Source organism: Ambystoma mexicanum, chromosome 3q, assembly GCF_040938575.1.
Source record: "Ambystoma mexicanum isolate Mex_15411 chromosome 3q, UKY_AmexF1_1, whole genome shotgun sequence".
In the NCBI taxonomy this organism is placed as follows: Eukaryota; Metazoa; Chordata; class Amphibia; order Caudata; family Ambystomatidae; genus Ambystoma; species Ambystoma mexicanum.
Genome location: NC_090926.1, coordinates 534,129,276 through 534,145,793, shown reverse-complemented (window position 1 = coordinate 534,145,793; position 16,518 = coordinate 534,129,276). Strand labels below are relative to the sequence as shown.

At 47.3% G+C, this 16,518-nt stretch overlaps 1 protein-coding gene across 1 annotated transcript in view; it reads left to right on the top strand.

Moving 5' to 3' along the window:
* Positions 1-8,688: 8,688 nt before the first annotated feature.
* The window catches only part of LOC138582719 (rho GTPase-activating protein 7-like), a 142,835-nt gene continuing 135,005 nt past the window's right edge, over positions 8,689-16,518 (top strand). The window contains exon 1 of the mRNA XM_069654298.1: positions 8,689-9,007. Coding sequence (XP_069510399.1) covers positions 8,995-9,007 — 13 coding nt within the window. The 5' untranslated portion in view covers positions 8,689-8,994. The remainder of the gene's footprint in view (positions 9,008-16,518) is intronic.

The window sequence follows — 16,518 nt, the reverse complement described above, 5'->3', positions numbered from 1 at the left end:
TCTACAATACTAGTCCAGAATATCTGTTTACTCCGCCTCTGCTTGCACTACCTCGAAGCTAAAGAAATCTGCAGCTGCAGCTGCCACTTGAAGCTACAAGTAACCCCAAACAGCAATGTGCTGTCCACTCACTGATGCAATGTGCACGGTTGGCTCTGTAGCGCATGAAGAGAAAGAGGTCAATCAGACACCGAGGGGGGGTGAAGGGAAGGGCCCACTGGAACAATTGCAACAGTGCAAAGTGTCTTTTTGCCATGCAAAGTTACTGTGCACTGCAAAAACAATCACTTGGCCCTGCTCCACCCTGATTCATGGAGTAGTGCAAAGTGTATTTTTGCAGTGCAAAGTACACGGAGCAGTGACTTTGCAGGTTGCAGGTCAAAAAGACACTTTGTACTGTTCCATGAATCGGGGTGTTTGTTGGCAGTGCAAAATGACTTTGCACCGTGCAAAAAATTCCATGAATCAGGCACAAAAGGTTTTTGCATAGCATATGTTTATGGCGTTTAAGTACAGCTGAAGCCCCGCTAGACATCTCAGTGAGGAAAAAACGGAGGCTAATCTAGATATCTTAGAAAAAGATGTTTTTTTATCCTTTCTTTTTTATAAAAGTCAGAGTGTGGTCGAAAAACAGGCATTTTCAGCAAAGGAATTGGCATTTGTAGTTATATTTATTGAGTTTAAATAGCGCTTACTCTAAAGCGCTGCACGTAATTGATAAACAGTAAAACAAATGTCACAATGCGGGTTCCATAAAACAATGAACATTTCTGACAAAGAAGAAAGAAAGTGAGATTTGACCCAATGGCGAACAATGAAGAAAGACTGAGATGCATAATGGGCAAAGGCAATATATTGCAGTGCTTAGAACCAAGATGTGAGAACAAACGGACGCAGGATTGAGCACCAGGAGGTTTAGGAACAGCAAAAAGAAACTGAGATGGAGAGGGAAGTGGTCTAGCAGCTGTAATGCTAGAGACGTGAGAGCAAAACTACTGTGGGGCGAGTCCATGGAAAGATGTGTTGCACACCAGGCCCAGAAAATGGAAAACACGACGAGTCCACAAGAAGACGTATAGCAGCAGAGTTTGAGACAGAGCAAAGAGGAGCTAGTTGGTAGGCTGAGAGAAACGTCATCAAGCCACGAGGAAATGAGGGAAGAAATGTGGTTCTTAGCAGAAAGGAAAGAAAACAGAGATAAAAACGACAGGAGTGAGTGCTGTTGGAAATGTGAAGAGATTAAAAAACGACAAACATTGCGAGCTGATGAAGGAGAGGAGAGGAGAGAATGGGAAAAGCAAGAGCAGGAGGAGGGATTGTGGAAAGGAGAGGTGAAGCAGAGAAACATAGAACTACGGTGTTGGCAGAATTGAGGTGGAGAAAACAGAAAGATTGGAACGAAGAGAGTAAGAGAAGGAAAAAAGCAAAGGAAGATATGAGAATCATCGGCATAGAAATGACTGGAAATATTAAAAGAGGCAATAAGAGATGAAAGAGGGTTTGCATAAATAGGAAATAGGAGGGAGCCAGTGACAGAGCCTTGAGGAACTCCAAGAGGTATATGTGGAGTGCTAAGATGGATTTCTGAACTCTGACCTGGTGGGCAGAGGTTCAGGAGGCCAGCCTAGTTTCTTGTAACAGGGTAACCTTCTTGACAAGCCAGACCAATCAAGGTAGCTATGGTAGGCAGGCGGTCAAGACTAGATCTCGGGAGGAGTGAGGGTGACTGAAAGACGTCAATGAGCACACAGAGCAAGGACAGTTACAAATCACTCCCAGACAGGTGTATATATATCAAAAATATAAACACATTTATTGCAAGGCCTTTGTGACTTCAACAGACAGTAAAGGAATCACAGCAACGCTACCAAACCAACACAACACTATCAATACAAGATATATACAAGACCAAGGGGGTCTAAAGGGTTAAAGGCACGAAATATGTCCACAACCTAGAAGGGAAGGAAACAGGCAGTGCAGATAGTCTTTAGCCCCCTTCGGCATCAAACACATACCTAACTAAGAGGCAGCTCAATCCCTAACAAGAGAAGAGCCTAATGCTCAATAGTACATGCAATGCAGGCGCATGCGGTTGTTCCAATGGGCAAAACGGGGTCTCTTCAAGGCTCTCTAGCAGCTCAGGAAGGTGGGTGAGGCGATGAAGAATAAGTTCCCACTGTTCGAGGAGTGTCTCCACTTGAGGGCAGAGTCGATTCCAAGAGTCAGGAATAGTTTGCTAGTTCACACTAGCAGTGGAAAGGAGAGGGATCCCCAGGGGCCACTTGTGCGTAAAAATGGATGGAGGCGCTAGGGGCCACTGGTTAGGGTTGCAATTATTCACCGACTCGCGCGAACTCCAGACCAAACTTCGCCAGTCGAGTCCACTTCGGTTGCAGGTTCAAATGCGGCAATATGACGGCTCTGCCGAAGATACAGTGATGATTCCCAAACGGGACAGTGGTGATTTTCACTGCAGCAGGCTTCAGGGGCAAGAGGGGCACAAATGTAGCGCACATGCAAAGATCGTTGCTGGGACTTGGCAATACGGTAACTGCGTTGGCTCCGGTCCTGGTGCACTCGTCTCACTTCAGACCTGAGAATGCCAAGTGTACGAAATTCGGTGTGAGGGTGCCGTTCACACAGAGCTTGCAGTATACCAAGTTTCGAGGGCCTCCTCGAAACGGCGGCGGAGACAGAGCAAAAGTCCTGTGTAAGCTGGTTCGCCTACTGGTTGGCCCAGGGACACTTCCGAGAAGGCTTACTTGCAGGTTTTGGTGAAGGTACCGAGAATAGTTGGTCCCACTATTCCAATCGGTCGAAGCATCTTTGCGACCTTCTAGGACAACCAGCTGCAGAGGGGTCCCACAGGACGACAGCGGGCTCAGGGTGCCAAACCTTTCAGCGGGTCACCAGCGGTTCCTCGACTCGGCTTCTTAGAGGATACTTGGATCCTATCGTTCCTTCAGTGAGAACTCAACAGATCGACCTGGTAGGGGTGTTTGGGGCCTCCTCTTATCCAGATTCTCATTTGCGCCAAAAAGAAGAGGACCCAATGGGAGATCTGCTCACATACAAGTATACCATACGTGGACCAATCATGGACCACGGTGGTTACATGCATTCACAGCACTCCAGACTCTCTGGCACCCAGGATGTGTATTGGGGACAGACACCCCAGCCCACATCCTGGAGGCATATACACATGGCATGAAGAAGCCCGCAAAAGCTTGGCATCTTGTGGGAAAATGCATGACCAAATAAGGACTGCCCCGGGTCAGCTCGACCTGGGGAAGGGGAAGGGGCAAGATGGCCAAAGGGCAGGTCAAAGAACCTTGTGGCATGGCCATTTTGGAGCCAGGCCACCTATTTGTGCCAAACGCAGTAATCGTGGTTTACCTGGCAGGAAAGGGTTAAAATTATATGAAAAGATAAACTGGCACCAGCACTGTCAGTGACACATCTGCAAATCTCCTAAAAAATCCTTTGAGAGTCTCTAGGGCCTTTGGAAATAACTATGAAACCCAAGTGTGCTGTATTGAAAGATACATTGCACACTTGTTACATGTTGCAGAAAAGTTGCAACAGTGGAAAAGGACTAAGGGAAACAAAGTCTCCCAGTACTGACTGTCTTAAGGGCATGTCAGTTTCCCCATAAAAAGTGAGCAAGAAGCCCAGAGGAGTGCAGAAGAAGGCTGTGCTCCCCTGACAAAGTCAGCAGCAAAAAGTTGGGGGGTAGGGGGTTCACAACCGGAGGGAAAATTGCATATAAAATGAAATATTTCCTAACACGGAGATATCTTAATAGCCCAGGCAACAGAATAGCTATGATTATTTAAATATGAGCGATAGCATTGTAAAGCAAAACCAGAAAAACCTAAATATGGCAGAATAGACAGAAGAGTCACAAGATATGCAATATACAGTGCTGCAGAAAGATCCAAAAGAACAAGATAAGATGATCATTTAGAGTGACTAGAAGAAAGTAAAGAATTAGGGCCTGGTTCACAGTGCAGTGAAGTGCAGTCTTACCACCGCCACAAAAAATGCACATAGCAAAACTATTGCGTGGCGAGTAAACAAAGAAAAGTCAGTGCAAAAAACGCATTAGTGCAAAGTAAAAAACTTAGTGCCGTACAAGCCCACATCACTCCCCCAACGCAGCCCCACCCTGCACCCTGGACCCACTGTTTAGCATTGCACTGACCTCACTAAACAGGCAAAGCTAGCGAGTGAGTGATGCTATCAAAATAGTGCTAAACAGACGAAGGCAGTGACTGAGTGGCACCACCATGTCCCACCAAATAATCTACCTCCACCAGGCCAACACTGCCAGTCAGTGCCGCTATCATAGACAATGCCTTAATACACAAACATGAAGCAGGCCTGAAAGAGGGAAAACCAAGCGTGACTGACGCCAGCATACATGACAAGTAACTGAAAGCCAATCACATCACAAAGCATACAAACATCATACCCCTAAAGCACCCATTTCCACATCCTGAGGCACACCCAACAGTAACACACACAACATCCATGTAGGAGCTGTCATAACCACCCCCACTATCCTACCGTCTGCGATGTTGCCTTGAGTCAATGTACGCTTGCTGTCTTGTTTTCCATGGCAAGTGACTTGAAAGATGTCCAGTCAGTAGATTATGTGCAAAATGGGATGTGTGTTGTTGAGTCAGTTGTAGTGTGAGAGAATATATGGAGGTGCATACCTATTACTTTGTAGACGATTACAGATATGATGGTGTGTGATTTGGAGTTGGAGCATATCGGTGGTTTGTCATGATGCGACTCGTGATGACTTTAAACAATGATCTGCCTTGTTGTGCTTGGCATAGAACACATTTGCCAGAGGTGGGTGAGCCTGGATGCGGTGCAGGATATTTCACAATGCATACACATTTTTCTGATGCATGCTTTGTAGAGGGGGATCTCTTCAGTGTACCAATGTGTGGAAGGTTCATGTGGGAGGGTGTGTTATATCAAATGTGCATGGTGGTTGATTTTGTTTGCAAAAGTGTACTTGACATTTTAAAGAAGCTAGTCAGAGTCCTGTTGTGTTTCTCTGACATTGGCCCACGTGCGGGTCATGCTGCACAGGATTTACATCACTTCTCACACTGGCAAGATCTGAAATTATCAGAAGGCCTGCTTGCTGCCATTCCGATGGGTGTGCTTTACTGGAATGGTGGGACTAATGTCAAAGGGAATAGTCAGATGACCAAACCTGTTGAATGTGATGGGAGAGCCTTGATGGGGGGTGCGTAGGGTGTTGATGATGCCTACGCGGATACAATCTTCCTGGCTTTTCCGTCTATTGTGTTCTATGTTAGTGTCAGTGTGCTGAGTAGGCACCGCAAACCATCCTCAGGAACTTGTGTCTAACTTGGCCAGGAATGTCTAAATCATGGTGAAAAATGTCACTGGTGCGAGTGACCCACATTGTAGTAAACATGTCAGCGAAGTGAACAATGACTGAGTAGTTGTACTTGTCTGGTTGCTAGATGATGATGGCGATCGTTGTGTTCATTTACTGAGAGCAGGAAGTGGCAGGAGCATACAGTGAAGAAGCCTATGCTGTACACATTCATTTGGCTCCGTGTCCACGAGGCCATGTGAATGATAAGGTAGGCCTCTGATCATATTTTCTGAACTGTCAATCAACAGAATGCTGTAGTGATTGGGTATGAGGATGCCATGGATGTGGGTGGAGGTGGATGCCATAATGGTCTCAGCCATAAGGTCGGTGGTCACGTTGTGCCTGGCGTTCATGTCGGCAATGTATTCTGTGTGGTTATTTGATGAGTGGTTGTTTGGGAACATCACTGGTCATGTAGTTTCGGAATGTTGCAGTGCACATGGGTTCTATGGTGATCTGTTGAGGTAGCAGCACTTCCATCCCCATGACGTTACCTGTGGGCACCTTTGTTGGAATGAGTGGAGATGGCACGTCTGGGCTGGAGGGGGCAGAGATGCGAATAAGCAATTGAAGGGAGCACACCTGATGTTGAGGAGCATGGTATCTGTTGTGGGTGCACCTGCCCAGTGATCAAACATTGAAGAAAGGAAAGCAAGAGGCGGGGCCAAGCATGTGGGTGTGCTAGAGCTAGCACCTGTGTGAGCGCCCTCTGCCTGACCTCCTGTCTTTGCCTGCTCATGCTGAGCTGTTGAGCACTCCTCGTTGCCTGTCGTCAGATTTGTGCCCTTCTTTGATGGGACAACTCTTGCTGCCTGGCAATCCTCCTTGGGCGCTGGTTCTCCCTCTGCAACGATGATCGACTGCAGAGAGAGAAACCTATTGTGGCAATGGCTTGGATTCTCAGCTGGTCCACCCGAGCCTTCGTTCCACTTGGGTTCATGGCAGAGTTAGAGCCTTGCACCTCACCATGGATTGCATCCATGGATGTCACCTTGTCTGTCTCTGTATGTACCTCCACCTCAACCAGGGACAAAGGCACTTTCAGTGTGGACAAGGACAGGACAGCACAGCACAAAAGGACATGTAGGTAGCGTGGGGAACAGATGTTGATGTGTAGGATGGATCCATTGATGTAGCCTGTCCAAAGAAACCACACCTGCCAAGTGCTGTCTCCAGGTGTGTGAAGAGCATAACCACCACTCTGTAATGCTGGGCAGCCTGATGTTGACTGGTAAGTACCGTCACATGATATGATACGATATGATATGGCATTTGTAACGCGCCTATACACAAGTGTTGGGTGAGCATGGGTCCTATGCAATCCACCCACCAGCAGGGACAGTGCCCTGGACTGGATGGTGTCTTCAAGCAATAAAGTAGCCATTGTCTGGATCAAGGCATCAGAGAGGAAGAATACCACTGCAGAGGATGGGCCTGGGGCAGTAGGCTGTGCTGCCACCTCCACAGTGTCCTGCACAACCTCCTGTCTCACGCCCTTTTCTGCAGAATGCAACTCCCCCTCATTTTCTCCAACAAACACAGAGCGCAAGCCCTCAATGGCATCCACTTTCACATGAAACCCCCATCTCCATTGGGGTATTGAGATCTCCATGCTCCTTGGTTCCTCGGTCTCCCGGGAAGCCTTCCCCTGTCCTTCTGCTGCCGAGGTGTCCAAAATGATGATGTTATAAATGTCCTCACCCTCAGCAGCCAGACACTGGATCCTTCACAGAGTTTGATGACATTGAGAGGGCTTAGGCTTTATAGAGCCATCTGGTGGCCTTGTCCCTGGCATGCATCTCCTCCTGAGAAGAAGCTCCCTCTTGAGCTGCATGAGACTGCAAAAGAAAAGGAAGAAATCAACATCTCTGCCAGAACTTGTATTCACATGCCTGTGCACAGATGTGGCAAGTGCCCAAACCTGACATTATTGCAATCGACGTGTGATTTGTTATTTACACCGATGCTGGCCGTCACGAGCCTATCTGCAGGCACAGCCTCATTTGAAGGGCGCATGACCAAATGGCTACTTCTCCTGCAATGGTCACACCCATGTAGGTCCAGCTTATGTTCAGCATCTCGTACGGCATGTCAAATACATGTGATGTGCCTGAGTCACCTCCATCACACATGCACCATTAAATTCCCTCACACACCACAACATGGCTCAATTATTCACAGCAGGCGGCGATTCTTGAATAGGCGCTGTTTACATGACACTAACCTGGAGGCAATGTGCCCTTTCTGTGCGCCGCCGCGGGGGCGCCCTTGCACAGCCGCACCCTCTGAGCGCACCTTGAGCTGGCGCTGCCTTCTGCGCGCTACTAGAATTCTTAACATAACATCATTATATTTAGGTGCATTCGGCCAACTGGCCTTGATGCATCAGATGATAAGCCAAGATGGAGAATGCTAGTTACTTAACGTTAACCAAGTGGGCCCAGGTGTTCGGGCTGTGCAAGCAACGAGACTGACAGGGGGTCCACTCTGCAGTGGCCGCGCTATCATTATTTTGAAGGCAGTCGTTTATTTTCTTCCATCTATGTATGTATGTATGTAACTCTGGAACCTGTTCCTATTGTATTGGGTGTGGGTGATACTACAGTGCCATGAAGTTGCAAGCTTGCAGAGAGCACTATGTAAATCCATTCTTATTGTTATAGTGTGTGGTTATTCAAAATATATATTAATAACATTGGGGCCATTCAATATTATGAGTATTGTTATTAATATGTGTTGTTTTATTATTGTCCCACCCCTCCCTACAGAGAGCAGGATTAGTCCACTGTTGTATCGCACAATATCCCACCGGGAGTTAGAGGTTTGCCGTTTCCAGCAGGTGAGGCAGAGCAGGAGCAATTCCAAACACACCCCTTTTTTTGGGGAGGATGGTTGGGGGTAGGGGGGTAGAGACAATACAGCTCCTCCTACTGTGGCCGTGGAAGTCCAGGTGCTTGGGAGCAAACGGCATCTGGACTATACCGCACTCCAAAGTAACCTTCGACTGCTCCATTGTGCACCAAGGGGGTGGAGGGGGGTTTGTTTTCGGCCAGTCATAGAAAAATCCCGCGAGGGAATCAGTGATCCGTATTTGAGATCAAACTGTCTCTGGCGGGATTGTTCTTTCACGGTGACTGCTGTTTCTGGTGTTCAAGCAAGCAAACTGAAGTCCATTGTTCAGGAGTTTTTTGCCTCCCCCCGCCGTGGAGTGCGATGTGGAACAGTCCATGAGAGTTTTGCTATGCCTGCTGTGGAACTAATACCAGTACTCTCCCTGCCGGGCTGGGCGCAGAGGAGGAGGAGTGGAACTGAGGGGGCTGCGGCACATCTGTGACTGGAGGATAGCGAGTGGAAAAGGCGACCTTTCCTTCGAAATAAGGAGCACAGCCAAATAAACACCGACGCGGCGGAGTTCAACGATTGCGCTGCTCGAGAAACCCCGGCTCTTTCTGCTCCTCATGGTCCGGGAGGACATGGAGGCACTATTTGGATTTGAGTGTAAAGGAAACTATTAGAAACACGTAATTCTTCTGACTTTTTGTCCTTGGAACTGGGGACGGAGCAAAATGATGATAACGCGTGAGTGACATTGGCTTCTCTTGTTCTGTTTCGGGAGTACCGTTGCCTTGTTTATCGCGTATGCTGGTATTATGTAGCTCAGTGGGTGTGCACGCGGCTGGATGAGCTGTGTGGCTCAAAGACTCACATCCAAGTAAAATATTTCAATAGAATCAGTGCCTGTAGGTGAAATGTGTGCAACCTCCAGGTCTGTGGTTCAAGTTGCACGGAGATAGATATGTGGGTTAATGTGCCTGTTGTAAAACTATGTTGTGTATCATTCAGGTTCCAGTCACAGGAAATGTTGGGAGTTTTATTTATTTATTTATTTATTTATGCATTTATAGATAACTCTCTGAACCCCGTGGCGCCGGTTACATTGTATTTCGTATCAGGTGGAAACACTAGGATAGAGTGTAATCAGATTAGCCACATTAGGTGAATAGCCATGTTTTTGAGTTTGGAGCCAGGGTGAGAGAGAGAAGGGGGGGGGCAGTAATGTGTAGGTCACATATTAAACTGCTGAGACTTTCATCCCTTCGAGCATGATAAACTGAGTTGTGTTGGGTCATAATGTAACCTGTAACGAGAATGTCGGGCGGTCATTGCCTTTGTGTACTGTGATGCAAAACGTCGATACCATTTTGCGTTACAAATGCCTGGTCCCTTCTGTCTATAGCTTTTTCACTTTTGTTCAGAAATGCTCTGCTGCGATCGTTCAAGCTGTGCACAATTCTCGTGAAAGTTGCAGATTTCTTTGAAAACAAATGTTCGAATAATCTCTCGAAAATGCACCCCCCCCCCACCCCCGTGAATCTCTGAATCTCTGTGGCGGGGGGGTCCTATTGGCTGCCTGAATTTTAAGAAGTGCGGAGCTGTCTGTTGGAACAGTTTGCGGCGCAAAAGCTGAAGCGATTGGGCCTGATTCGTGGAATTTTTTACACAATGCAAAGTGACTTTTCTCTGTTGCAAAGTGACTGCACTGCCAACAAACACCCTGATTCATGGAACGGTGCAAAGTGTCTTTTTGCTGTGACCTTGCATGGGAAAATGCATTTTGCACTGCTCCATGAATCAGGGTGGTTGTTGGCAGTGCAAAGTCAATTTGCACCGTGCAAAAAATTCCATGAATCAGGCCCAATGTGTCTGGTAAATGTCATCAGGACTCGAGCACCCAGTGGGCGCGGAATTGGGCAGCGTCGTGGGAGGGGAGTCGCTCTGGTGAATGGTTGTCATAAAACCCATGCAGGCATCCCCAGGATTCTTGCATTCTTGCTGCTGGTGTGTGATGGCCACGCAAGCCTGGGTGGGGGCCGCTGGCTACTTGCACAAGATAGACTAGTGGGTCTGGAGCCTGCTGCAAAGGACCATGTGTGGCCCGTTAGTCGCCTAGAATAGCAAGGGGTGGCAGCACAGGTTGGTAATAGCAGCGTGCACGGACGATGCAGCAGCTGGAGGCGACGCTGTCCCTCAAGCAGGAAGAACACGTCTTACCACCATGGTCCCATTATGGCGAATGTGTACTATGTTTCGCCCTGGCACGGCAATCTCCCCCGATTCCCCTTCCTGCCGCCACTCAAAAGCTGGCATCGCTTTCCCTTCAACTGGCATGTCTAATTCTGTTCTCCCTTTCCTGAATCCTGACCGTGGCCTGGGCTATCCTTCAGTGATCGAAGTGTACGAAAAGAAGTAGTGGAACTATGTTCCCTGCTGGCCTGCACCCACTCCCCACACACCCCAGCACCACACCCCCTCCCACACACAATACAAACCCCCAAACACTTGCACCTGCTCTTTAAGGGAAAGTCCACAGCAGTGCACTGAAAGTGCAAGTTTCAACGTCTTCCTACAATTTTATTTGAAAACGAAACCATTCCGGAACGGTTTCTTTTTAAAATAAAAGTATAGGAACTGTAAAACTTAATAAAAAAAAGTAGAGGAGCAGCGCTCTCGACCTCTCTGTCTCACTTCGACCACTGCCGTCCTTATGCATAAATAAAACATGATTTCTACCCGAATCCGCCACAGTCGCTGAGTGGGGCCGTAAGCATCACTGTCTGCCTCAGTGACCCCCTCCTCGTCATGGGGGATGGCCTGCAATCGCAGTGATGTCCGGGCCGCAAAATGCAGCGAGAGACACAGATAATGAGAGTTACGACCATCTCTGCCCTCCATTCCTCTCAATGCATATCAACTGAATCCCATTCATAAGCAGGGCGGAACGTGTCTGTGATTGTTCAACATTGTTGAGACATGTCTGTTGTAGGCTAGAAGAGCCATGTTTGTAGATGCCACTTCCTTCATTATGACATGATTCTTTAAATGCTTTCCTGTGCCTGGTGGGGGCTGAGAGAGGCATTGTGTCTGTTGTACACGAGTTTGTTTTACGCCTGCGTTATGTTGTGTACATTGCATGCACACGTACACATGTGCAAACATCAGCATGCGGACGATGTGTGTATGATACAATCTATAGCGGAACCAGTTAGTAGCATACATCCTGCATCAAATGCCTGTGTGTTCCTTTGCCCCATGAAGCCTGAGGCATCAGTTCCACTAAACGGCGTGAATTCCTGCATCCACTCAGACCCGGGGGGGAAAGGTGGGAGCGGGGGGAGTGTAGGTGTTGGGCACAGATCCGATATGCGGGCATTGTTTCTCGGATACTGGCACCTCTGGCTGGCTGATAATAAATCAGTCGTTGGATGTGCCTGTATTTGGCACTCGTTGGGACCTTGCTGGAAACCCACAGGCAACGGGTTATAATCTCAGCGCAGGTGGTCGATGCGTGCCCGCTCAGCTCCCTCGTGTTGGCAGTCGATACTTAGCCCTGCACAGCCAGCGCACCGTCCAGGGAAGTAGATTGTCACCGTGAGCCGAGCGTGCCAATGCCAGGAGGTTGCCAGCCTCAGATACGTGTAATTCTTTGCACTGCCGACACAAACCCTGATTCATGGAACTGTGCAAAGTGTATTTTTGCATTGCAACCTCATTTTTGCAGTACAAACATGACTTTGCACTGACTTTGCGCTGCAAACATACACTTTTCACAGTTCCATGATTCAGGGTTTGTGTCGGCAGCGCAAAAAGTCACTTTTTAGCAGTGCAAAAGCACTTTGAACCGTGCAAATAATTCCATGAATCTGGCCCTAAGCTGCCATGCGATACATGCGCGTGCACAGCGTCAGGCCAGCAATGGACATTATAGCATGTGTACAGTAAAAACAAGTGAGGCGCATCAGCGCCCGCCACGCGCCCCCACAACAGCCTATTCACTATTTTGGAGGCGGCTATCTTTAGGGTGCGGAAATGGAATCTCCTGGCTATGAAACGTTCACAGAAGATATCTTTGGGAGATGCTGTAGGTCACGAATTCAAACCCCACCTTTGCTGACAGAGCCTTTTAACATGGAGGCTTAAGGCGGGGTTGCTTCATAGATAGGCCTGTATTTACAGCAACAGGAAACTGCTCAACTGTCCGTTACACAAAGACGCATGGGGTTCATGTTCACTTGGGGGAAGGCAAGTTCTCTCTGTGTAATTGTCATCATTTGCACCGAGAAGTGCAAAAGGTAAGAGGCAAGTGGAGCCAGCATTGCCTTCATGCCTCCCTTTTGCACTCAGCAAAGACAATTGAGTAAACACTGCCTGTCATTTGCACATGGCAGGAAGTATTTACAATGGATTCCTGTGGAATCCACCTGCTTTGTGGAGTGCAAGAGGGAGGTGTACAATCCTGGTAAAATCACCTTTACATCTCCCTTTTGCTGTCTGCCATTTATGCATGGCACACAATGTTTACAATGGATTCCTATGGAATCCACCTGCTTTGTGGACTGCAACAGGGACTGTACATGTACCTGGCATGCAATGTTTACAGTGGATTCCTCTGGAATCGGCTTGCTTGTTGCTGGTGTAAATGTCAGGCGGCTCCCACAGCTTTTACGGCAGCATGAAAACGTGGAGGAGAGGATGGGGTGTCCAAAAATGATATTTCAGTTCCTTGCCTCCCCTCCGCAGTACACATTAAGGAAAACATGGTGTGGATTAAAAGTCAAGCATGAAATGTTTACACACACATTTTGCACATGATTTTTACTCTACACCATAATTAACGTGACGTCTATCATCTGTCATTCATACACCAAGGAGCTCATGTTCTTTATGGTGTAAAGTAAAAATCGGGAGTAAATTGTACGTTTAAACATTTTTTACCATGCTATTTACTTCATGCCATATTTTCATTAATTTGCATGGCAGATAGAGTGCATGTTACAAAATATCATTTTCTGCCACCCTTGTCCTCTCCTCCATACAAATACACCAGCATTAATGTGAGCATGGCATTTTGATACTAGAGTAAATGCTGTTGATTTCTAGGGAGTCCGCCTGCTTTTTATAGCTGGATAAATGTCACAAAGCATTTACTCAGTTTACACTGCCAAGTGCAAAAGGGAGAGCTCTCAAGAGGTCCTTTAGCTTGTGCACATACTTCTCAAATAATTGTTCAACACTGCACCCAGCGACCCCAAGCCACTTTGCTGTTAGGACACATTTGTTTGGGCTGGAGCATGCATTCCAGAGATGTTAACAAATACATTATTTTTATTAGCCCTTTTCCTACCCGGATCCCACTTAACTGTTGTTCACTTGGGCTTGTTACCAACAACCTGGGGCCCCCGTGCATGCCCAGGGCCCAGTGTACTTGGGGAGGCAAGAGGCTCTCGGCAGGATGCTGCTGGCATCCTGTGGATGTCACGTTCTTGACACATAAGATCATCTTCGTTGCGACTTCCTGGGCACAGGGAGATTCCATGAGTTAAATTGATGGTGGTTGCTGTCTGCCAGAGGGGCTTGCTCTGGGAATGCCTGGCACGTGCAGATCATGCTGGTGTTGGCTGGCGCCCTCCGCCCCGAGGCTTTGCACAGAGCGGTTCATGAGCTCCCAGAATTGCAAGCTAGGTCTGCTACATCGCAGCCGACATTGTCTTTAGCAACCCCGAGAAGGTCAGATCTGCAGACGTAGGACGTCGAGGCGCAGCACCCGCACTCCATCTCCCAGACGCGTGTCCTCAAGAAAACCCTCAAGCAGTGGGACCGTTTTTGGAACAGGTGCAGTCCGCATTTATTAATGGCATACGAAAAAAAAAATCAAGTCTCCTTTGCAATAAACATTGGGAATCAAGTTATGACAACAATACAACCATTAACATGTAAAAGAATCACATTTCTGCCGGGTGATTCAGCTAGGCCCTCTGTGAGCACTTTTCAATTACCTTACTATCGTTCTCCAACTCCCCCACCCGTGGTGGATTAGTCTGCGCTCCCGTGCCCCCGATTCCTTTCAGCTTGGACCCGTGTCCCCACCATGGGAGCCCAGGCCACTAAGGGGCACCAGTAGGCATACCACTCGGCCAGAGACCCCTGCCCTCCTTCCCGGGTGTCAGAAGGATAGTTGCACAGCATCTGATGAGAGGGGCATTTGCAAAATTCACTTAACTCGGGCATTCATCGCACTCAACCCGCTAGCTAGCTAGAAATGTGCCCCGCCCAGAACCACTAAAAACTTGCTACCACTAATGCTCCTAATAAGGACAGTAACAGTGCCCTTAGTTCTGACAGCCCATGGCATCCCTGTAGCCCAAAATGCAGAAACCTCCACAAGCACTGCACAAATTCCAAAACTGCAGGAGCGGGGTGTGGAAAAGAAGCAGCGCAACCCCAGAGTTCATAAACAGTTCATTTTATGTGGTGTTTAATCCACGTTTGCATTCAGAGCTCAGTGAGCTGAGTGCCTGCTGAAAACATCTGTTTGTAGCCTACAGTTCACACGTTCAAATCCTGAAAGTCCTTACTCTTCCTTTGCTCCTTCTCAGATGTGTTAAATGAGTGCCATTGAGTTTGGTAGTAGGAACATCTGTTTGAGGTGCACTGAGACTTTCTGGTGTGTGCACTGTGTGGAAGACGCATAGTGGTGTATTGTGGGCCTAAGTGCTCAGTCAAGGCTTGATAAGTTTGAGTAAATGTCACAGGTGAAGCAACCCGATCCTTCTAAATTTACTGTACATTGATGATTACACCTGATTACACCATCTAGTCAGCATGTACAAGTAGGCCTTCAGCTGATCGAAACCGATGGATCAGGCATTTTAACATTGGTCAAACTCTCTGTTGCCTCTCATGCGGTTGACCATGCTATTTTACCAGAGAGAATGGAATCAGCCCTTGACTTGGATCCACATTCCAGAGGCTGCTTGAAGTCTTTCCTTTAGGGTGAAGCGTCTGCGGTCAGATTTGACAGTCTTGAATCTGTGTCCTCTATTATTGACTGTGGCGTGCCCCATAAGTCCTTTCTGACTCCAATTCTCCTCAATATTTACACCAAATCCCTCTATGATTTCTGATCTCTGGAGCGTGTGCCATTTCATAATTATTCAGATGATGCTCAAGAGTTGTCAACTGGCTTCCGTTTAAGGACAATAACATTCAACGCAAAATGCTTTATTTGAACAGTCTCTTAACTATCTCGAGGAAAATGTTGAATGATATCGACCAAAGAGAACTTTGCGCTTGCATAACTCGGCTCTTTTGTACTCCGATTTAAAGGTAAGAAAGCTGTGGGGCACTCAACTCAGTTCCAAACTTTCTCCTTTGGCACACCCTCTCAGAAGAACTATAAAAACGGAATGTCTAACAAGTTTCTGGAAATGGTTAAAGACTTCTTTTCTACTTCCTTGGTCACCCCCTGATGTTGGTCATTGGTCCCGTGTTGTGGTTGCCCTTTCGAGATTGTTTAGGCTATGGAAATGTTCAAATCAACATGGAAGGCACCATTCATCCAGACTCTGGTCTGAAGGGTGCCTTGGCTCAGCAGTGATTTATACCGGCGCATTCCCATAGGAAAATGCACAGTGAATCAGGCCCTTAGAATGAGCACAAATTGGGTAAATTTCCATGTGTTGATATTATACTGGGGAACGTGTTGTGGAATTAACACACAGCACCGTATTATATGTAAAGAATTATGAGAGTGGCTGTGTAATCCTTTCTCCATCATTCTACTTTTGCTCCCTCCCCACGCCCCATTGCTGAGGTAAATCCCAGACCCTGTGAATCCCACCTCTGTGCCCTGAATTAACCACTGTTGTGTTGTGCACAATAGCACCCCCTAGTGTGGAATCAGAAAAAATACAATATTACGGCTGTTACACCAAGCAAAGGAAAATACACCGACACAGGCTTGTAAAGATTCCTAGAATCTTTATTACAAAACTGAACAGTATTCAACAAAGTACACAAATAACTATTTGGCCGTCAATACATCACAGAGGCCACCAGCAGGGTTCAATATGTGCAGTAAACAGAATTTCCTAGCTGGAGATCGACACATTTATACAATTTGTAAAATGATGTCCAGCCCTCTTACAGGTTAATTATACACTGGGCTAGGGTTGCGCCAGGTTCACTTTCCTAATTTACATATCTCGTGTATGTGGTTTACTTTTGAATATATTTACTAACACACTCCATTA